The sequence below is a fragment of the Pipistrellus kuhlii genome, unplaced genomic scaffold (assembly GCF_014108245.1).
Source record: "Pipistrellus kuhlii isolate mPipKuh1 unplaced genomic scaffold, mPipKuh1.p scaffold_m20_p_3, whole genome shotgun sequence".
In the NCBI taxonomy this organism is placed as follows: Eukaryota; Metazoa; Chordata; class Mammalia; order Chiroptera; family Vespertilionidae; genus Pipistrellus; species Pipistrellus kuhlii.
The window spans coordinates 98,978,150-98,998,538 of NW_023425529.1; the positions used below are offsets into that span (position 1 = coordinate 98,978,150).

The 20,389-nt window shown below is 38.3% G+C and overlaps 1 protein-coding gene across 4 annotated transcripts in view; it reads right to left on the reverse strand.

Moving 5' to 3' along the window:
- PROSER1 (proline and serine rich 1) overlaps nucleotides 1-20,389 on the reverse strand; it is a 67,670-nt gene that overhangs the window by 26,640 nt on the left and 20,641 nt on the right. For all 4 annotated transcript variants that reach the window (XM_036455533.2, XM_036455532.2, XM_036455531.2 and 1 more), the window contains 4 exons: nucleotides 11,855-11,965; nucleotides 10,149-10,232; nucleotides 8,783-8,861; nucleotides 8,129-8,224 (listed from right to left, as the gene is read on the reverse strand). In XM_036455533.2, coding sequence (XP_036311426.1) covers nucleotides 8,129-8,224; nucleotides 8,783-8,861; nucleotides 10,149-10,232; nucleotides 11,855-11,965 — 370 coding nt within the window. The remainder of the gene's footprint in view (nucleotides 1-8,128; nucleotides 8,225-8,782; nucleotides 8,862-10,148; nucleotides 10,233-11,854; nucleotides 11,966-20,389) is intronic.

Sequence of the window (20,389 nt, forward strand, 5' to 3'; positions counted from 1 at the left end):
AGGAAATATTATAAAGTATAACTCAGCTGACTTTGTTTATGCCTAGGAAACTCAGAATACTTTGAAGATAAAAACAGGCCTAAGATAAAGTGTATATTTGTGGGGAAGAGACAGCTATATATACCCCAAGAGACTATTGAAAAGCACTGGACCAGGCTCCCCTGAACTGGCAGCCTTCACTGCTGCTGAAATCTCTCCCAGAGTGACTGGCTCTGCCAAAGAGACCGCACCATCTTGAAAAGGAGAGTGGCTAATATCTGGGTACTCTACAACCACAACACCTAGGCAAAAGCTGTGAACCCAGGAACACGGGATCTCAAGCAGTGTGAATACACGGACTCAGATGAGCTCTGCACCTTCTCATGGAAAGGTCAAATTTCCCCTAAGGAAAGGAGAGAGATACATTACCAGACACCAGAAGAAGAGAGATCATGGGGTTACAAAGAAAAGCCCACATATAAAAGAAAAGAAGGCATCAATAAAATGGAGGCAAGCAATATGTCAGAGAAAGAATTCAGAGAAATGGTCATAAGATGGATGAAAAGAATGGAAGACAAATTCAACAATATGTGTAAGAACCAACATGAAATGAAGAACTAAGAAGAAATGAAAAACGACATAGCTGCTATAAAGAACTCAATAAAAAACATCAACAGTAGACTAGAAGACACAAAGGACTGCATCAGTGAGCTAGAAGGTAGGAAAAAATACCCAGGCAGAGCAGCATCTAAAAAAAAACTTTAAAAAACAGGAGGAGAGGCTAAGGAAACTTTGGGACAACACAAAATGAAACAACTTCCACATAATAGGGGTGGCAGGAGGAGAAAAAATTGAACAAGGAATAGAAAACTTGTTTGAAGAAATTATGACAGAAAACTTCCCTGATACAGGGAAGAAAACCCCCACACAAATCCAAGAAGCTCAGAGTCTCAAACAAAATGAACCCAAAAAGACCAATAACACTAAGGCACATTATAATTAAATTGGCAAACACTAATGACAAAGTAAGAAATCTTAAAAGCAGCCAGAGAGAAACAGAAAGTTACCTAAAAAAGGATCCCCCTTCAGACTAGTGACTGATTTCTCAACAGAAACACATCAGGGAATGGAATGAAATATACAAAGTAATGCAAAGGAAAGGTCTGAATCCAAGAATACTGTATCCAGCAAGGCTAACAATCAAAATTGAGGGTGAAATCAGGAGCTTCACAGACAAAATGCCCCATCTAAAGACATGGAGTAGCTGAGTGGATAAGAAACATGACCCATATATCTGTATACAGGAAACCCACCTTAGAAGGACTCACACAGATTGATTGCAAAGGATGAAAATAAAGGTATTTCAGGCAAATAGAAAAGAAAAAAAATAGCTGGGGTAGCAATACTTATATCTGACAAATTAGATCTCAAAGTGAAGGCCATAACAAAAGATAAGAAAGAACACTTCATAATACTAAAGGGAGCAAGCCAACAAGAAGGTATAACTCTGGTAAACATATGCACCCAATACAAGAACACCGAAATAAACAAAAAAACTTCTGGAGAATATCAAAGGAGAGATTTCACAGCAATACAGTCATAGCAGGGGACTTTAATACCCCACTATCACCATTGGACAAATCCTCTAAACAAAAATCAACAAACATCAATCCTAAATGACTCACTAGGTCAGATTGAATTAATTGACATCTTCAAAACATCTCACCCCAAAGCCACAGAATATACATTCTCCTCAAGTGACATGGGTCATTTTCAAAGATAGACCACATAGTAGTTCACAGGCAAAGTCTCTTCAAAGTCAATAAGATATAAATCATATAAAGCATCTTCTCAGATGACAAAAGTATAAAACTAGTAATCAAATATAATAGAAACAATCAAAATAATCAAACACCTGGAGGCTAAATAGCATGCTATTAAACAATCCAAAATCTATGGAACAGTAAAAGTAGTCTTAAGAGGGAAATTCACAGCTCTATTGGCCTACTTCAAAAAAATAAGGAAAAATGATAATTATCAAACCCTACAACTCAAAAAGTTAGAAAAAGGGCAACAAGAAAAGCCCAGCAAACAGAAGGAAGGAAATAATAAAGATCAGAACTGAGATAAATGACATAGAGACAAAATAATAACAACAACAACAAAACCAAAAGCTGATTCTCTGAAAGGATAAACAATATTGATGAAACTCTATCCAGCCTCACAAAGAAGTAAAGAGAGCAGACCCAAAGAAACCAAATCAGAAATTAAAGAGGTGAAGAAACAACCAATACCATAGAAATAAATACTATGGACAACTCTATTCCAAAAAATGGGCAACATAGATGAAATGGACATATTTTTAGAATATACACTCCCAAGGCTGAACCAAGAAGAATAAAAACAACCTGAATAGGCCAGTAACTACTGAAGAACTTGAAACAGAATAAAAAATCTTCCAGCAAACAAAAGCGCTAGTCCAGAAAGCTTTACAGGGGAGTTCTACCCAGCATTCAAAGAGGAACTAAAACATATCCTCCTCAGACTATTCCAAAAAATTCAAGGGGAAGGCACACTTTCAAGCTTTTCCTATGAGGCCAGCATTACCCTAAACCCAAAACCACATCAAGATACCACAAAAAAAGAGAACTACAGGCCAATATCCTTGATGAACATAGATGCTAAAATCCTTAACAAAATTCTAGCAAATTGGTTTCGGCAATACATTGCAAAGATCATACCCCATGACCAAGTGGGATTTATTCCAGGGATGCAAGATGGTACAATATCCGCAAATCAATAAATGTATACATCACATAAACAAACTGAGACAAAAATCACATAATTATATCAATTGATGCAGAAAAAGCAATGGACAAAATCCAACACCCTTTCTTTTTAAAAAAATATGTTTTATTGATTTTTTTTACAGAGAGGAAGGGAGAGAGATAGAGAGCCAGAAACGTCGATGAGAGAGAAACATCGACCAGCTGCCTCTTGCACACCCCCCACCGGGGATGTGCCCGCAACCAAAGTACATGCCCTTGACTGGAATCGAACCTGGGACCCTTCAATCCACAGACTGATGCTCTACCACTGAGCCAAACTGGTTTCGGCCCAACACCCTTTCTTTATAAAAACTCTCAAAACGTGGGAATAGAGGGATCATATCTCAACATAATAAAAGCCCTGTATCACAAACCTGCAGCTGACATCATACACAATGGGCACAAACTAAACTCATTTCCCCTAAGAACAGGAACAAGAAAAGGATGCCCACTTTCACCACTCCTGTTCAATAGTACTAAAAGTACTCTAAGCCATAGCAATCAGACAAGAAGAAAAAATAAAAGGTATCCAAATTGGAAAAGAAGTAAAACTGTCCTTATTTACAGATGACATAATACTATACATAGAAAACTCCAAAGACTCCACCAAAAAGCTACAAGACCTAATAAATGAATTTGACAATGTAGCAGGACAGAAAATTAGCACCTAGAAGTCTATGGCCTTTTTATACACCAATAATGAACTCACAGAAAGAGAAATTAAAAGAAAAAAAAATTCCATTTACCATTGTACCAAAAAATTTAAGATGCCTAGGAATAAACTTAACAAAGAAGGTAAAAGACCTGTACTCAAAAAACTACAGGACATTGAAAAAAGAGATAGAGGAAGACATGAACAAATGGAAGAACATACCATGTTTATGGATTAGTATAATCAAGATCATTAACATGTCCTTATTACCTAAAACAATCTATAGATTCAATAGCAATACCTATTAAATACCAATGGCATATTTCAAAGATCTTAGAACGCTCCAAAAATTCATCTGGAATAAAAAAAGACCCCAAATAGCCACAGTTATGCTGAAAGAGAAAAAACAAAGTTGCAGAGATTACAATGCCAGATGTTAAGCTATATTACCAAACAACTGTTCTCAAAACTGCCTGGTCCTGGCACAAGAACAGATATACAGACAATGGAACAGAATAGAGAACCCATAGAGAACCCAGAAATTGACCCAAGCCATTATACTCAATATTTGACAAAGAAGGTAAGAGCATAGAATGGAGTCAAACAGTCTCTTTAATAAACGGTCATGGGAAATTTGGTCAGATACATGCAAAAAAATGAAACTAGATCACCAACTTACACCATACACAAAACAAACTCAAAATAGCTAAAGGACTTGAATGTAAGATGGGAAATCATAAAAAATCCAATAAGACTCCATAGGCAGCAAAACTGCATACATATGTTGTAGCAATATCTTTCCAGACAGACCCTAGGGCAAGAGAGACTAAAGAGAAAAAAACCAAATCTGCACAGGAAAGGAAACCATCAACAAAACAATAAGAAAGCTCACGACTTGGAAGGACATATTTGCCAATGATATTTCCGATAAGTATTTAATCTCCAAAATTTACAGAGAACTCATACAACTTAACAAAAGGAAGATAAATGAAAATAATCAAAAAATGGTCAAGGGATCTAAATAGACACTTTTCGAAAGAGGACATACAGAAGGCCCAGAGACAAATGAAAACATGTTCAAAGTCACTAATCATCCAAGAGATGCAAATCAAAACGACAATGAGGTACCATCTCACACCTATCAGAATGGCTATCAACATATCAACAAACGACAAGTGCTGGGGAGAAAAACAAACCCTATTACACTGCTGGGGGGAATGCAGACTGGTGCAGCCCCTATGGAGAACAATATGTAGTTTCCTCAAATATTTAAAAATGGAGCTGCCATTTGATCCAGTAATATCACTTCTAAAAATATATCCCAAGAAAATTGAAACACCAATCAGAAAGGATATTGAACCCCTATGTTCATAGCAGCACTACTTAAAATAGATAAAATTTTAAAACAGCCTAAATCCCCAGATGAGTGGATTAGAAAATGATGGTACATCTATTCAACAGAATACTACACTGCTATATAAAAGGAGGAATTCTTACAATTTGTAGGAGCATGGGTGGAACTGGAGAGCATTATACTAAGTGAAATAAACCAGTCAGAGAAAGATAAATATCACATGACCTCACTCATTTATGGATAATAAAGAACGTTATAACCTGATGAACCAAAAGATAGATACAGTGGCAGAGAAGCATCGAATAGACTGTCAAATTACTGTGGGAAGGCTGGGGAGTATTGGAGGGGGTGGGGGTAAGAGATCAACCGAAGGACTTATAAGTTTACATATAAGCATAACCAATGGACATAAGACACTGGGGTGGTGGAGTGAGGGCATGTGCTGAGGTGTAGGGGACACTAGGGGAAGGTCAATGGGGAAAAAAAGGAGATATATATATTATTATTTGTAATACTATAAACAATAAAATAATTTTTTTAAAAATTAAATATAGATGTGAAATAAAAAGCTTCCAAGGCAACAAAAATGTTAAAAGTAGTATATCACCATTTAACCAGCCCTGAAAGGAATGCTAAAAGAACTGCTGTAATAAGAAGAAATAGAGAAAAAAAAAACAGAGAGAAAAATAATTAAAATGGTAATAAATAAGTACCTATCAATAATAACTTTAAATGTAAATGGCTTAAAATGGTCCAATCAAAAGATACAGGGTGGCTCAATGGATATAAAAATATGACTTGCTTTCTACAAGAGACCCACCTCAAAACAAAAGATGCATACATAAAGAGAATGCATAGATGGGAAAAAAATTTCCATGCCAAAAAAAAAAAAAAAAGCTGACAAAATAGACTTCAAAATAAAGGCCAGCATAAGAAATACTAAAAGTCACTACTTTAATACTAAAAGAATTGAGATAACAAGAGGATATCACTCTGGTAAACATATATGCACTCAAAAGAGGAGAACCCAAATATATTTTTAAAAAAAACTTCTAGGGGAAATTAAGGGAGAGATCAGTCATACCGTCATGGTAGGGGATTTTAACACTGTTGAATTCACTGGATAGATACTGTAGAATTCAGTGTTTCTCAAAGTGTGGAAGGCATACCCCCAGGGGTACGGGGAGAGTTTGGTGGGGATATGCACTGCACCGTGCTTAGCTGCGCCTAATTCTACGTTCTCACGAGTACGAGGGGTACTCAGCGTTACCAAAATTATAGAAGGGGTATACATATGTCAAAAGTTTGGGAAACACTGTTCCTTTAAAAGTTAACAAGGAAACGGTGACTCTAAAGGACACACTGGATCAGATAGATTTGACATTTATAAAACAATTTCACTCCAAAGCTGCAGAATAGACATTCTCCTCAAGTACACATGGGTTATTCTTAAAGGCAGACCACAGGTTAGGACACAAAACAAGCCTCTACAAGAGCTGGCACAGTGGTTGAGTGTCAACCTATGAATTAGGAGGTCTGAGTTCAATTTCCGGTCAGGGCATATCCGTTTTCTGACTTGATCTTCAGTAGTAGGCATGCAGGAGGCAGCTGATTGATGATTCTCTCTCATCATTGATGATTCTCTCTCATCATTGATGTTTCTATCTTTATCTCCCTCTCCCTCTCTGAAATCAATAAAAATATATATTTTAAAAATAAATAAATAAAATAAAGTACTCATACAGTTCAATAAAAGGAAGATAAACAATCCAGGTAAAAAATGCATTAGACCTAAATACACATTTCTCAAAAGAGGACATACACCTCCTAGGACAAAGGAAACTAAGGAGAAAGTAAATGGGACTACATCAAAATAAAAAGCCTCTGCACAGCAAAAGAAACCATCAATAAAATGACAAGAGAGCCCACTGTATGGGAGAACATATTTGGCAATGATACATCTAATTAAGGACTAATATCCAAAATATTTAAGAAACTCATACATCTTAACAAAAGGACAAATAATCCAATTTAAATATGGGCAAAGGATCTAAACAGGTACTACTCCAAAGCAGACACAGATGTGAAGAGACATATAAAAAAATGCTCAGTAACTGTTCATCCAAAAGATATAAAACAATGAGGTATTACCTCACATCTCTCACAAAGGCTACCATAAGAAAATCAACAAGTGATAAGTGCTGGCAAGATGTGGAGAAAAGGGAACCCTAGTACACTGCTGGTGGGAATGCAGACTGATGCGTCCATTATGGAAAACAGTGTGGACTTTCCTCAAAATATTAAATATGGATATGCCATTTGACCCAGTGATTCCACTTGTAGGAATATATCCTAAAAAAACCCAAACACCAATCAGAAAGAATGTATGGCCTGGCCAGCATGGCTCAGTGATTGACAATAAACCCTGGAGGAGAAACACTACCATTTGACAAGCTATAAGGACATATATAAGACTTAATATTATAAAAATGTCAATTTTCCCAACTCGTATCTAATAAAAAGGGATTATGCTACTTGACCCTCACACTACCGCAAAGAGCCAGTTGTGACACCCTGTTAATTTGCAACTCTCACTGGCTGGTATAAATTAGTACTTTTTTTGGAGAACAGTTTGGCAATATCTGCCTCTAATAATAAAAGGGTAATATGCTAATTAGACCAGACATCTTCCAGATGTCATTCTGTCATCCTTCCTGACAAAGCCAGGCCCTGAAGGAAGCCAGCCTGGGTCCTGGGTGCCTGCTGGCTGCCAGAGGAGGGAAGCCCGGGTCCCGGAGGGAAGCTGGTGCTGCCAGCCAGGGTCCCGGGTGCCACAGGGAAACAGTGCCAGCGGCCAGTGGAAGGAATATCTACTCTTGCATGAATTTTCATGCATTGGGACTCTAGTATAGAATAAAATATTTATGCTTCATATTCCATGTTCCTAAGGAAAAGATTAATTGGAAAATGCTGGGGAAAGAGTTTAAGCCTCTCTAAGCATCCCCTTATAAGACTTTCTTCCCCATGGTAGGAATATTTTGTGCAAATGGTGTTATCCATTAAGACAATTATACTTTTTCTGCTGAAGTTGCTTGCTCCTGAGAAATGATTCTCATTTCTATAACACACTATTGTTCACACATGTAGGGGAAGAGCACTCTAGGAAAATCTCCATATCATACTCGGATTCATCAATCGGCTCCTATTTTGTGCTCCTTCTTTTATGACACACCATTTCAAACAACTATCCCTTCCAAGAGTACATTCATGTATGGATAATTTATATATGTTGAACACCCCATAACATTAGTTTACCTGTTCCTGCTGGATTAGGAGTATATGGAGGTGGAGGGGGTACGCCAGGAGCTATGACATTGGCTAATGGTACTAGACCTGCATTGTTATAAGCACCTAAAATAAAAACATAATAGAAAAATATATAATTTGTTATCATTTTGTGGCCAGGAGTTCAACTAGGTACATTAATGCGTTTATATAATTTATTTTTAAAACTATAATATAATAGAGTCGCACTGTATGTGAAAGTTGGGTAATGGAGTAGATGAAAATAGATCAAATAAGATAATTAGAGGTTCTTATTCCAACACTGCATGCTAACCCCAGGCATAAGCTCACTAAATGGCATGGCAGGTAGAACCTGCCATACTTAAGGATGCCTTTGAATACCAATTATCAAAAAGAGATTCAGGACGATTTACCAAAGAGAAAACCCATGATAATAAATAAAGTTGAAAAATAATCTATAGTTCATTTAGCAAAAGGAAAATATCCTAAATTGTCTGCTGCATTGTTGTAGACCAAGACACTAGTTAAGCTGCCTGTGGGTAAGTTAACAAATCACAGAACATTTTATAGATGCTTGAGATTTCCCGAGTACATATACCAACACTTACTTTCAATTTAATAAGAGCAAAATGAAAAAGTGTAAAACATGAAAGAACTCCTTACTTGGTGCAATAGTTGCATGTGGCCGGCATGGAGGTATTGGATAAGGAACGGGTTTATGTGGATTGTATGTTGAAGGAGGCTAAATGAGGGGGTAAAGTACAACAGTTAGAAATAAATCAACTAAGCACTCTACTGACAAAACAAAATGTAAGTTGTTTCAAAATATTTAGTCATAAGAGGCTAAAAATGCCCAGCAAAGCTAATGCTACTGGACCAACACATGGCACAAACAATGAAAATCTATTTGCTTTAAAACATGTGGTTCCTGCTGAAACCGGTTTGGCTCAGTGGCTAGAGCATAGGCCTGCAGACTGAAAGGTCCCAGGTTCGATTCCGGTCTAGGGCATGTACATTGGTTGCAGGCACATCCTCAGTAGAGGGTGTGCAAGAGGCAGCTGATCGAGATGAATCTCCTTCATTGATGTTTCTAACTCTCTATCCCTCTCTCTTCCTCTCTCTGTAAGAAATCAATAAAAAATATATATATAAAACATGTGGTTCCTATTAAATTCCAAAGGTAGACCCTGACCAAGATTGCCACAGAGATGTTTATTTTTTATTTCAGCATCAAATCAACTCCAGTGAAGGGTCAGATCTTATCCCAAACAGCCAATTTCTCTCTGATCTGCCTAATGTAATTCAAGAATTCCTACCTCTTCCTATGTAACAAAAGAAATCCACTAGCTTTTGGAATTAAAGCTACCCAAGAACCTTCAAAAATCCTCCAAACTTATTAGGAATGCATTCATCTTACCCTCTTTTCCCCTTTTGAAAATAAAAAACAAAAAAGTTTTCTTTAGCATTCAACATGCTGCCAAATATAGCAGAATGTAGCCTGGAATTATGAATTCAGTATTTTAGTCTTTTTTTTTTTTGCCTTTTGAAATCCACAAATCTGTTATCTTTGGTGGAACTTATATAAATAATAAAGAACTTAAAAGAACTGGTTTCTAGAGAAGCAGCGGTATCGCAAAAGCTAAGCCAAATACTGTACTTTTAGGAGAGAGGAGAGAGGAGAGAGGAAAATATTCTTTCTCCTTGCTCTGTCCTGTTTTACTAACCCTAATACTAATTTGGCCAAACCATAATCTTAAAGTGAACCTTCCATGCTTTATACTTCCAAAGGAACAGCTAAATGTGGCAAGAGAAAAAAATAAAAACAAATTATGTTTTCACTTTAAAACAAAACAAATTCAAAAAGGCCCTTAGCACTATTAAGTTATACTTATATTGTCCTAGGCCATGCATTTTCTGAGGGATTTTAGTATACTTTGAACTTCCTAACACACAAAAAAAGAATTTACACTTTAAACAGAAAACTACATCTAAGAGTTGACCTGTTTCATCATTTATTTTCTAAACATACTGGTTTAGATGGTCCAAGAATCCGTGCAGCTATTCCTTTGCCTTCATTGGTACATTCTTCACCATCTTTTTTCAAAGGGGTTCCCTATAAAAAAGAAAAAGAATTGAGACTTTTGAGAAACCCTAAAACAAAAACAAAACAAAAACCCCTCACTATATAGGCTTATCTCATTTTATTGTATTTTTCCTTTATTGCACTTCACAGATATCGCATTTTTTTTTTTTTTTTACATCAAAGGCAAACCTCCACCAACAAAAAGATTAAGACTTGCTTTATTGTGGCACTCCCTTTATTAAAGTGGTCTGGAATTGAACCCACAATATCTCTGAGGAATGCCTGTATTATTGTGAAGAAAAGGACCTGGTAAGCATTTAAACATTGGATTCCAGATTCAACCCTGCCCTGGATGCATGATCCTGATAAGTTGCTCATCACTCCTCTACCACAGAATCCTCAAAACAGGTACAGGGGTCCTCAGAAGTACACACATAATAAGAGAACAGGATAAAGCACGCTTTAATTATTTTCTCTCCCAAAAGATGCAATCAGAAATAGACCTACATGCTATAATATATGTAAGAATCAAAGAGTACCTGTATTACAGTTGAAACATAATGACAAAAAAATGGTGTTCTCTATAAGCATTAAGCATGCTAGTTTATATTATACAAGCGCAAGTAAGACCTCACTCAAGGCTGCTATAATTAACAGACCAGAATAAGTTGACTATTACACTGTGTCACCCTAATAGTGTGTGTCCCTAAATGGTTGGAAACCAACTTCCAAGATGGTGCCAGTGATCCTCACCTCCAACATGCTGTGTTCAGTCCCCTTCCAGAATGAATAGGGAAACCTATGCAACACACAGGATATTCCAGAAATGATGGCATTTGACTTCCAAGGCTAAGTCATACAGACAACACAGATTCCACTTATCTTCTCCTAGATGACTGGCTCTGGTGGAAGTCAGCTACCATGTCATGAGGTACTCAACCAGCACTATGGAAAAGTCCTTATGATAGAGAACAAAGACTTCTTGCCAATAACCTACACTAACTTGCCAGGCATGTAAAGGAGCCACTTTGGAAGTATAGTATGGAGCTCCAATTTAGCCTCCAGATAACTGCAGCCTCATGAGAATCTTGAGCCATGATCAAACTAAGCCATTCCCAGATCACCTACATGTGATGATAAATGTTTTCTGTTTTAATCCACTAAGTTTTAGGTTTATTTATAACACTACAATAATAAACACCATTCTTTGAAACAGCTTACAAAAAAACTTAGAAACACTGGATGATATAAAAACCAGTTTCTTTCTTGTCAGACCTCTCAGAGGCTTTATTATACAATAGGATTTTCCAGGAAAAAAATATTGCATGTAGTTTTCCAAACATACTTAACTGTGAAACTGTCTGAGAAATACTGAGAGATGCTCTTTTACTAAATGTAAATAAGTGCTTCTAAAATACTTGAAAAAACAAAACAAAGCAAAATCATCATCTTTGCTATTTGGCGTGTTCTGTACATTTTACAAAAATACTTTAATGTAGCTGATATATCAACTTTCAATATATGAATTAAGTTGCTGACATAACAAAATTCCTTTTCTTTGTAGAAGCCTCATCAACTTATATATCATAACTATGCTATATTTCATATTTAGCCACAAGAAGTTTCAGATATAGCTATAAAAGTATGCTTACTGGGAAAATTCCATATATGCGACTAGGTTTTCCTTTGGGATATGGATTTCCTGGGATTGTTCCACAGGAAGATATCATAGCATGAGGAGCTTTGCAGCCTCCTTTGAAAGCCTGTAACGTAAAAAGAAAGTGGTAAAAAAAAGTACACACAAATAAACTTATAAAATTAAGTATCCTGGACATTGGAAAGTCCTGCTATAAAACATGAATTAAGAAACAGCATCCCATTCAATCTGTTCTTATATCAATCAGCACTTATTAATGATAAACATGACCAAAATTAATAAGTAAAAATCACTTTATTTAAATGGAGTTATTAAAATGGTAACAAAGTTTTTAATGTCACAACTAAGATTCAAAGATATCTTGACAATGCATTTTGTAAACTGTGCAAAAAAATGTCCATTTACTATTGAATATGTTCCATTTTTCCAATGACCAAGAAATAACATTGTCCAACTCTATAATCACCAACCTCATATTACAGACAAAGCACAGAAATCACTTAGATGAAAGAAACATGGTTTCCATTCTGATGAAGTTTATAATTTAAAGGAGGAAACAGAAACAAATAACATGGAGTATGGAGTGTCTAAAGAGCTGTAATGTTTAAAAAAAAAAAAAAAAAAAAGCAGTGTTCAATTTAATGTTACATAATTTTGATATATATTGAGGGATGGGATTTTGGTCTGGTTTAATATTTTATCCATAGCTTCTAAAACGATGCTTAACACATATTGAGTTATTGACCAATAAGTACTTATTAAGTAAATGAAAAATACTATATTAGGTGACATACATTCCAATAAATTTATACTGTTATAGGAATAACGAGTTATAAATGTTCAATTTAAAAATATGACATTCTATACATTGTTGTAGAGATACATTAGTTGTATACATTGTGTGGCCATATTACTATGATCTCTCAACACATAATAATCTGGACACTCAGTGTATATCCTATATAATAAAGGGCTAATATGCAAATTGTCTCCTTGACTAGGAGTTCGACCAGCAGGCAGATCGGCCAACCACCCACGTCCCTTCTCCCTGGCCAGGCTGGCCGGACCTCACCCCTGCACTAATTCATGCACTGGACCTCTAATACACACACACACACACACACACACACACACACACACACACACACAGAGTGTCCAGATTATTATGCATTCAGAGATCATAATAATCTGGCCATTCAGCGTAAATCCATTCACACATATTATCCTACCTAATAAAAGAGTAATATGCAAATTAACCATCACTTTGCTACACCCACAAGCCACACCCACAAGCCCTCAGCAAATCACAGAGTATGCAAATTAACCCCATCCAAGATGGCTGCAGCCACAGAGAACAGTTGAGAGGCTTGGGTTTCCCTGGCATTAGAGGAAGCCAAGTTTTCCACACACCCTGGCCAACCTAGGCCCTCCACTCAAGGATACAAAGTTTCAATGATAGAAGATACATAAACCCAAACAGAAATGGCAGCAGCCCCGGAGCTAGAGAGACCAGGAGGCTAGGGTTGTCCCCGGCAATGGAGGAAGACAAGCTTTCGCACACCATGGCCAGCCAAGGCCTCTGCTTAAGGTTATAAAATTTCAATTATAGAAGATACATAAATCCTAACAGAAATGTCTGCTGCCAGAGAGCAAGCAGAATGTTTGGCTCCACTTCAGGCAACAAATTTCAACTGTAGAAGATAAATGAATTCCAGATAGCAGGGCCTCCACTTGGGTCGCCAGGGGGCGTGGCTGGCCTGCAAACCACCACAGGCCTCTCGTCCAAGCAGCCCCACTCACCAAGGGAACCCCCACCCTGATCCGGAACACGCTTCGGGGGAAAACAACCAGACCCCACTCATGCACCAGGCCTCTATCCCATCTAATAAAAAAGTAATATGCAAACTGACCATCACTCCAACACACAAAATGGCTGCCCCCATGTGGTCAAAGATCCTGCCCGTATGTGGACATAAGATGGCTACCACAAGATGGCCAGCAGGGGAGGGCAGCTGAGGGTGATCAAGCCTGCAGGGAAGTGCACTTAGGGGTGACCAGGCTGGCAGAGGAGAGAAGTTAGGGGGACCCAGGCCTGCAGGGGAGAGCAGTTGGGAGAGACCAGGCCTGCAAGAGAGGGCAGATAGGGGTAACCAGGCCTGCAGGGGAGGGCAGTTGGGGGGGAACCAGGCCTGTAGGGGAGGGCAGTTAGGGGGGGACCAGGCCTGTAGGGGAGGGCAGTCAGGGGGGGGATTAAGCCTGTAGGGGAGGGCAGTTAGGGGCAAACAGGCTGACAGGGGAGCAGTTAGGCATCAATCAGGCTGGCACAGGAGTGGTTAGGGGGTGATCAGGCTGGCAGGCAGAAGTGGTTAGGGGCAATCAGGAAGGCAGGTGAGCAGTTGGGAGCCAGCAGTCCTGGACTGTGAAACATCCCCAACCACCCTGTGCATGAATTTTGTGCACAGGGCCTCTAGTTAGCTATACAATCCAGCCTACTACTAATACCCCAACCTTAGAAATTATCTCAATTTGGCAATATTATGAATAGTTGCAGGAAAAATGCCCTTACATATTAATTTGTACTTTTCTATTTATTTCCACAAAATAAATTTCTAAATAGCATTTGTGGATTAAAAGATGTGAACATTTTAAAGGCTTTTCAAGTTTGCCTTCCAGAAACACTGTACATTGACCAGACAGACGATTCCACAGAACACTCAGAACTATTATTTCTGAGAAAGAAATGACATGATTAGAATGTTTTATTAGGTAAAAAAAAAAAAAAAAAAAAAAAAACAACCTGAAAATTCTTGATACCTTAAAGAACTTAGCCAAGGAAACCAATGAAGAACTTATTAAAGAAATACAGGCTCACAGAAAGGGAAGTCCTCATAACTTCTGGCTGTAAAAAACAGTGGGAATTGTGGCTGAGAAGGAGGGCTGCTGGAGTCCCAGGCAGTTCCTCTTAAAGGGCTTGTACATGGACTTACTCCAATTCACACCCTCTGAGTTCTAGTGCCTGGGAAGCAGCTTGAAAGGAGCCAGAAACATATGGGGAGGAACTGAGTTGTTTAGTATCTGGCCGAGAATTGAAGGGTCAGCTTTCTGCCAGGAAAAAAATACTGACAGAGGCCACTGCTCCTTTTTCTGAAACATTCCCTCACCACAAATAGACCCAGCAGGTGGGCATCATATCTGAGTCTCCATCAACCTACCTAACACTGTCTGCCCAAACCTGGTGATTCCCTGAGACCCACCCCACCCAATTATGGGCCCATCCAAGACATTTCCAGTGGCTTTTCCATACCAATGGTCTCTCTTGCCTCATGCTTCAGACTTTACTAAGACTTCTCAAACAAGCAGCATCTGGCTTATGAGTATGCTATACCTCTTGCTAAGTGGCCCCAAGCCAAGCACTAGTGGATGCTGGACTTGGTTCTCCAATCCCAAGACAAGTAACAGCCATCTGCGGATCACTGGGTAGCTTGAGCTAGATGGCCCAGGCAAGGCACATGTATTAACTGACCTTGCTCCTCATTGGGAGGCCCAAAATTCAGTGCACCTGATGGACAGCTTCATATCACACCAGATTACCACCCTACCATCTACACAAGGGACACACTCAGGTGCAGACTCCGGGAACACCAAAGCCCCAGTGAAGCAAGTTCTGCTCTGTAGGATCAATTCCATTGTAGTCACAGAAGGTACTCGCAGCAAATTCCTTCTAGTGACACCAATAGCATTTATGGTTCCGCTATAGCAATACAGTGCACACAGCATACACAGGGGTGCATCTGGAACACACAGCTCCTATGACTGGGGAGATTGAGCCAGGGCCATACAGGACAAGGTCACTCTATCAAGTCCAAGAGATGTAGCAGCTCTACTTAATACATAGAAACAAACGCAGGAAAGCAGACAAAATGTGGAGACAAAGAAACAGGTTCTAAATGAAAAAAATAGGAGAAATTTCCAAAATAAAAAATTTTCGAAATAGCTGAAACCGGTTTGGCACAATGATAGAGCATCAGTCTGCGGACTGAAAGGTCCCAGGTTCGATTTCGGTCAAGGGCATGTACCTGGGTTGCGGGCATATCCCCAGTAGGAGTGTGCAAGAGGCAGCTGGTTGATGTTTCTCTCTCATCTACGTTTCTAGCTCTCTCTCTCCCTTCTTCTCTGTAAAAAAATCAATAAAATATATATTAAAAAAAAAATTTTTTTTTCAAAATAAATGAAATGTAGGCAAGCAAATTACCAGATACATGGTTCAAAACAATGGTTATAAGGATGCTCAAGGAACAAATTGAGTGAGCACTTCACAGAACTTAGTGAAATAGATACAATCTTTTAAAGATCAGAAAGAAGATAAAGATGTTTACTCTCACCATTTCTATTGAACTTATACTGCAGGTTTAGCCAGAATAATTAGGAAAAAATTATATATATCTTTGCAGATAACATGATATTGTATATAGAAAATCCTATATTGTATATAGAAATTGTTTTTCAACAGGATTTTCAACATCATGAAAAAGGACATAGAAAGCATTTAGAAATGAAGGCTATCCTAATTGAAATAAAGAGCCGAAACAAGTTTGGCTCAGTGGTAGAGCGTCGGTCTGCAGACTGATGGGTTCCAGGTTTGATTCGGTTGAGGGCATGTGCGTTGGTTGTGGGAACATCCCCGGTAGGGGGTGTGCAGGAGGCAGCTGCTCAATGTCTCTCTCTCATTGATGTTTCTAATTCTCTATCTCTCTCCCTTCCTCTCTGTCAAAAAATCAGTAAAATAAAGAAAAAAAGAATACTTTAGGGGGGGGGGGGGGGGCAAAAATGGTGGCAGAATAGACAGACATGTTCTGATCCCAGTCCAGGAACAGATAGAAAGAGTCGCTCGGGGAGTGTTTGTTAGCAAGCTAGCAGATAGCATAACTCTAAGAGAAGGTAGGGGAATGCTGAACATGGTTCCCTGACCAAGCAGCCCACACTGCAGCTGAGACCTCTCCTGGAGCTACAGACTCAGAGGGAAAACTACTAAAAAGTGGGCCTTGAAAAACCCACTCTAGAGACCACCGAACAGCTGCAAGGCCCCAATAGGCACAAACACACAGATTCAAGGGAGCTCTTCACTCCACAATGGAAAGGTCAGATTTTGCCTGAGATAACGTGAGGTATCTGGGTCCTGGCAGCGGTGGCGGTCATGGTGGCTGCTGTGGAGGCAGCCCATATATATAGTGGCGACAGAGAAAAAAGCCGCGCTGCAAGACTCTGAGGACCAGGGAAGTCTGTGGCCGCAAAAGTCCCCAGCTGCTGGGTCTGGAGTGATCCGTGAATGTGGAAGGGGGTCCTCAAGGATGCTAACAGAAGGGGACTCTAAAAAGCAATCCATTCTGATCTGACACAAAGGGAGAGCATAAGAATTTGAAAGGTGTGTAGTCTGCTTGAATTTGCAGACAGACCCATCTTTCAGCCACCTGGGCCTTTCCCCCTTTATCCACTTGATTCTGATTACCAAGCAAAGACCACCCAGTTTGCCATGCCATAGGAGTCTGCAGGGGGAAATTGCTTTTCAAGAAATTGGAATCAGAGCGGGGAGAGACTATCTGGGAGCCAGTTTGGAGGCAGCCCACCTCCACAAACTGGTATTGAGTGTCATAGAGAAAGATGGCTAGGGCAGCCAAAAAGACAGGGAAGTCAATTTAGAAACACTGCCACCTAGGGACTGAATTACAAACTGACTTTTTTATTATAAGTGTTACTAAATAAAAAATAAAGGAACATAAGAAATCAATAAACCACCTACTTAAAAAAAAGGACTAGCTTACAACACTGAGGTGCAGTGGAACACAGGGTACTGCAATACTGTCTGGACTGAGAAACAGGCGTGCCAAACAGAATAACAGAGGAAATAAATGACCTTCACTATTGCACATTTTTAATGCTATTTTATATTGTATTTTATTTTCATTTTTTGCATCTTTTACTTAAACATTTTTTTTCCTCCTCACTGATTTTACCTTTTTAATTATTACATTGTTAGTTTCAATGAGCGTTACTACTGCTATTTTAACTTTTTTGTTTCCTTTCTCTTTTTTTTCAAGTGCCATTTTATTTTCTCTTTATTTATTGTGATTAGTGTTCTTCATTCTATTTTCATCTTTTCTTTAGTATCCTTTAACCCTATCTCAACACGACCTTTACACCATCATTCTCTTCCTAACCTTTCCCCTTTTGATGTCCTGTTTATCTTAACCCTTTCCTGTTTTAGATTTTCCCTATTCTTTCTGTCTACCTCCTGCTAAAATTTTCACCCTACTTATATATCTAATTTCCAATCCCCTGCTCCAAGTGCATATACACCACTCTCTTCCCTATCTTAACTATAAGAATTAATTGTTTTTCTTACGGTCCTTTTGTTGTTTGTGTATATATTCAACATATTGAATTTTTATGCTTTTTAGTGAGATTGTTTCGTCTATTCTTTTGTTGTTGTTGCTTGGTATTTTTTATTTGCTTTCTTTGTTTTTTACTTCTTTTTCCCTCGCCTCACTTGATATTAGTTGGTTTTGTAGTTTGTATTAATCTCTGAGTACTGTTGCTGACATTTGCAGGGATTAGTGGTTGTTCTATTGGAATTTTCTCCCCATATATATAGTTTGTTCCCCTTTTCTCTCTTAGTCTCTCTCTTAGTCTCATTTTTGTCTGTCTTATTTTTTTTCCATTTCCCAATTTCATCTTGACACTCCTTCCCCCCCCACTCCCTCACTACTCTTTTTACTCTTCTATCTCTCCTACCCCCAATTTGCCTTTCTCTAGTGGTCACCTTTATTGGAGGTTATTAATATTGCAAACATTTCTGTTCAATGCCTTGTGTCTTGTACCTCGTTGTGTTGTATTTTGTGCACTTAAATCAACTCAGGAGAGAAGTACATAAGGAGATACACTGAAAAAAGAGACCATGGGGTGACAACAGCCCACATTTGAAAGAAAAGCAGGCATCACCAGAAAAGGGAGTAAACTATTAGAGGCAGGCAACCTAGCAGAGCAAGAATTCAGAGAATGATCATAAGATGGCTAAGATGAATGGAAGACAAATCTGACCACACAAGTAAGAACCAAGAGAAAATGAAGAAGCAAGAAAAAATGAAAAATGATATCGCTACTGTAAAGAACTCAAAAGAAAGCATCAAGAGTAGACTAGACGAAGTAGAGGACCACATCAGTGAGCTAGAAAACAAGATGGAAAAAATACCCAATTAGAGCAGCTTCTAGAAAAAAAAAATTAAAAAGCAGGAGCAGAGCCTAAGTGAACACTGAGACAATACAAAACAAAAACATATTCACATAATAGGCGTCCCAGAAGGAAAGGAAACCGAGGAAAGCATAGAAAACCTGTATGAAGAAATAATAACAGAAAACTTTCCTGATATAGAGAAGAAAAAGCCCACACAAATCCAAGAAACTGGCAGAGTGCCAAGCAAAATGAACCCTACAAGGCCAACACCAAGGCACATTATAATTAAATTGGCAAACACCAACAACAAAGTAAGAATCTTAAAAGCAGCCAGCAAGAGACAGAAAGTTACATACAAAGGAACCCCCAAGCAGACTAGCAACTGATTTCTCAACAGAACCTCACCAGGCCAAAAGGGAATGGAATGAAATATACAAAGTCATGCAAAGGAAGGGTCTTAATCCAAGAATACAGTACCCAGCAAAGCTATCAATCAAAATTGAAAGTGAAATCAGGAGCTTACCAGAAAAAAAAAGAAAAAAAAAGAGTAAGGGAATTTATCATCACCAAACCAGCAATGCAAGAAATGCTAAAGGGTCTGCTGTAAAAATAAGAAATAGAAAGTGAAGAAGGAACACAGGGTTATAGAATAAAAATCACAACAAGTAAGTACCTATCAATAACAACTTTAAATGTAAATGGATTAAATGCCCCAATCAAAAGAAATAGGAAAACGGATTGCATAAAAAAACAAAACCCATATATCTACTGTCTACAGATACCCACCTCAGAAAAAAAGAGGCACATAGACTGAGGGTGAAGAGATGGAAAAAGATTTTCCAGTTGAATGGAAATAAAAAATAAAAAAAAGCTGGGGTAGCAATACTTATATCTGACAAATTAGATCTCAAAGTGAAGGAAATAACAAGGCCACTTCATAATATTAAAGGGAGCAATCCAACAAGAAGAAATAACTGGTAAGCATATACGCACCCAAAATAGGTGCACCCAAATACGTAAAAAAAACTCGTGGAGGACATTAAGGGAGAGAGATTAACAGCAATACAATCATAGTAAGAGACTTTAATACCCCACTATAACCTTTGGAGAAATCCTCTAAACAAAAAATTCAGCAAAGAAATATCAATCCTAAATGACTCACTAGACCAGATGGAATTAATTGACATCTTCAGAACATTTCACCCCAAAGCCACAGAATATACATTCTTCTCAAGTGCACATGAGTCAGACTCAAAGATAAAGCACATGTTGGGGCATAGGCAAAGTCTCTCCAAATTCAAG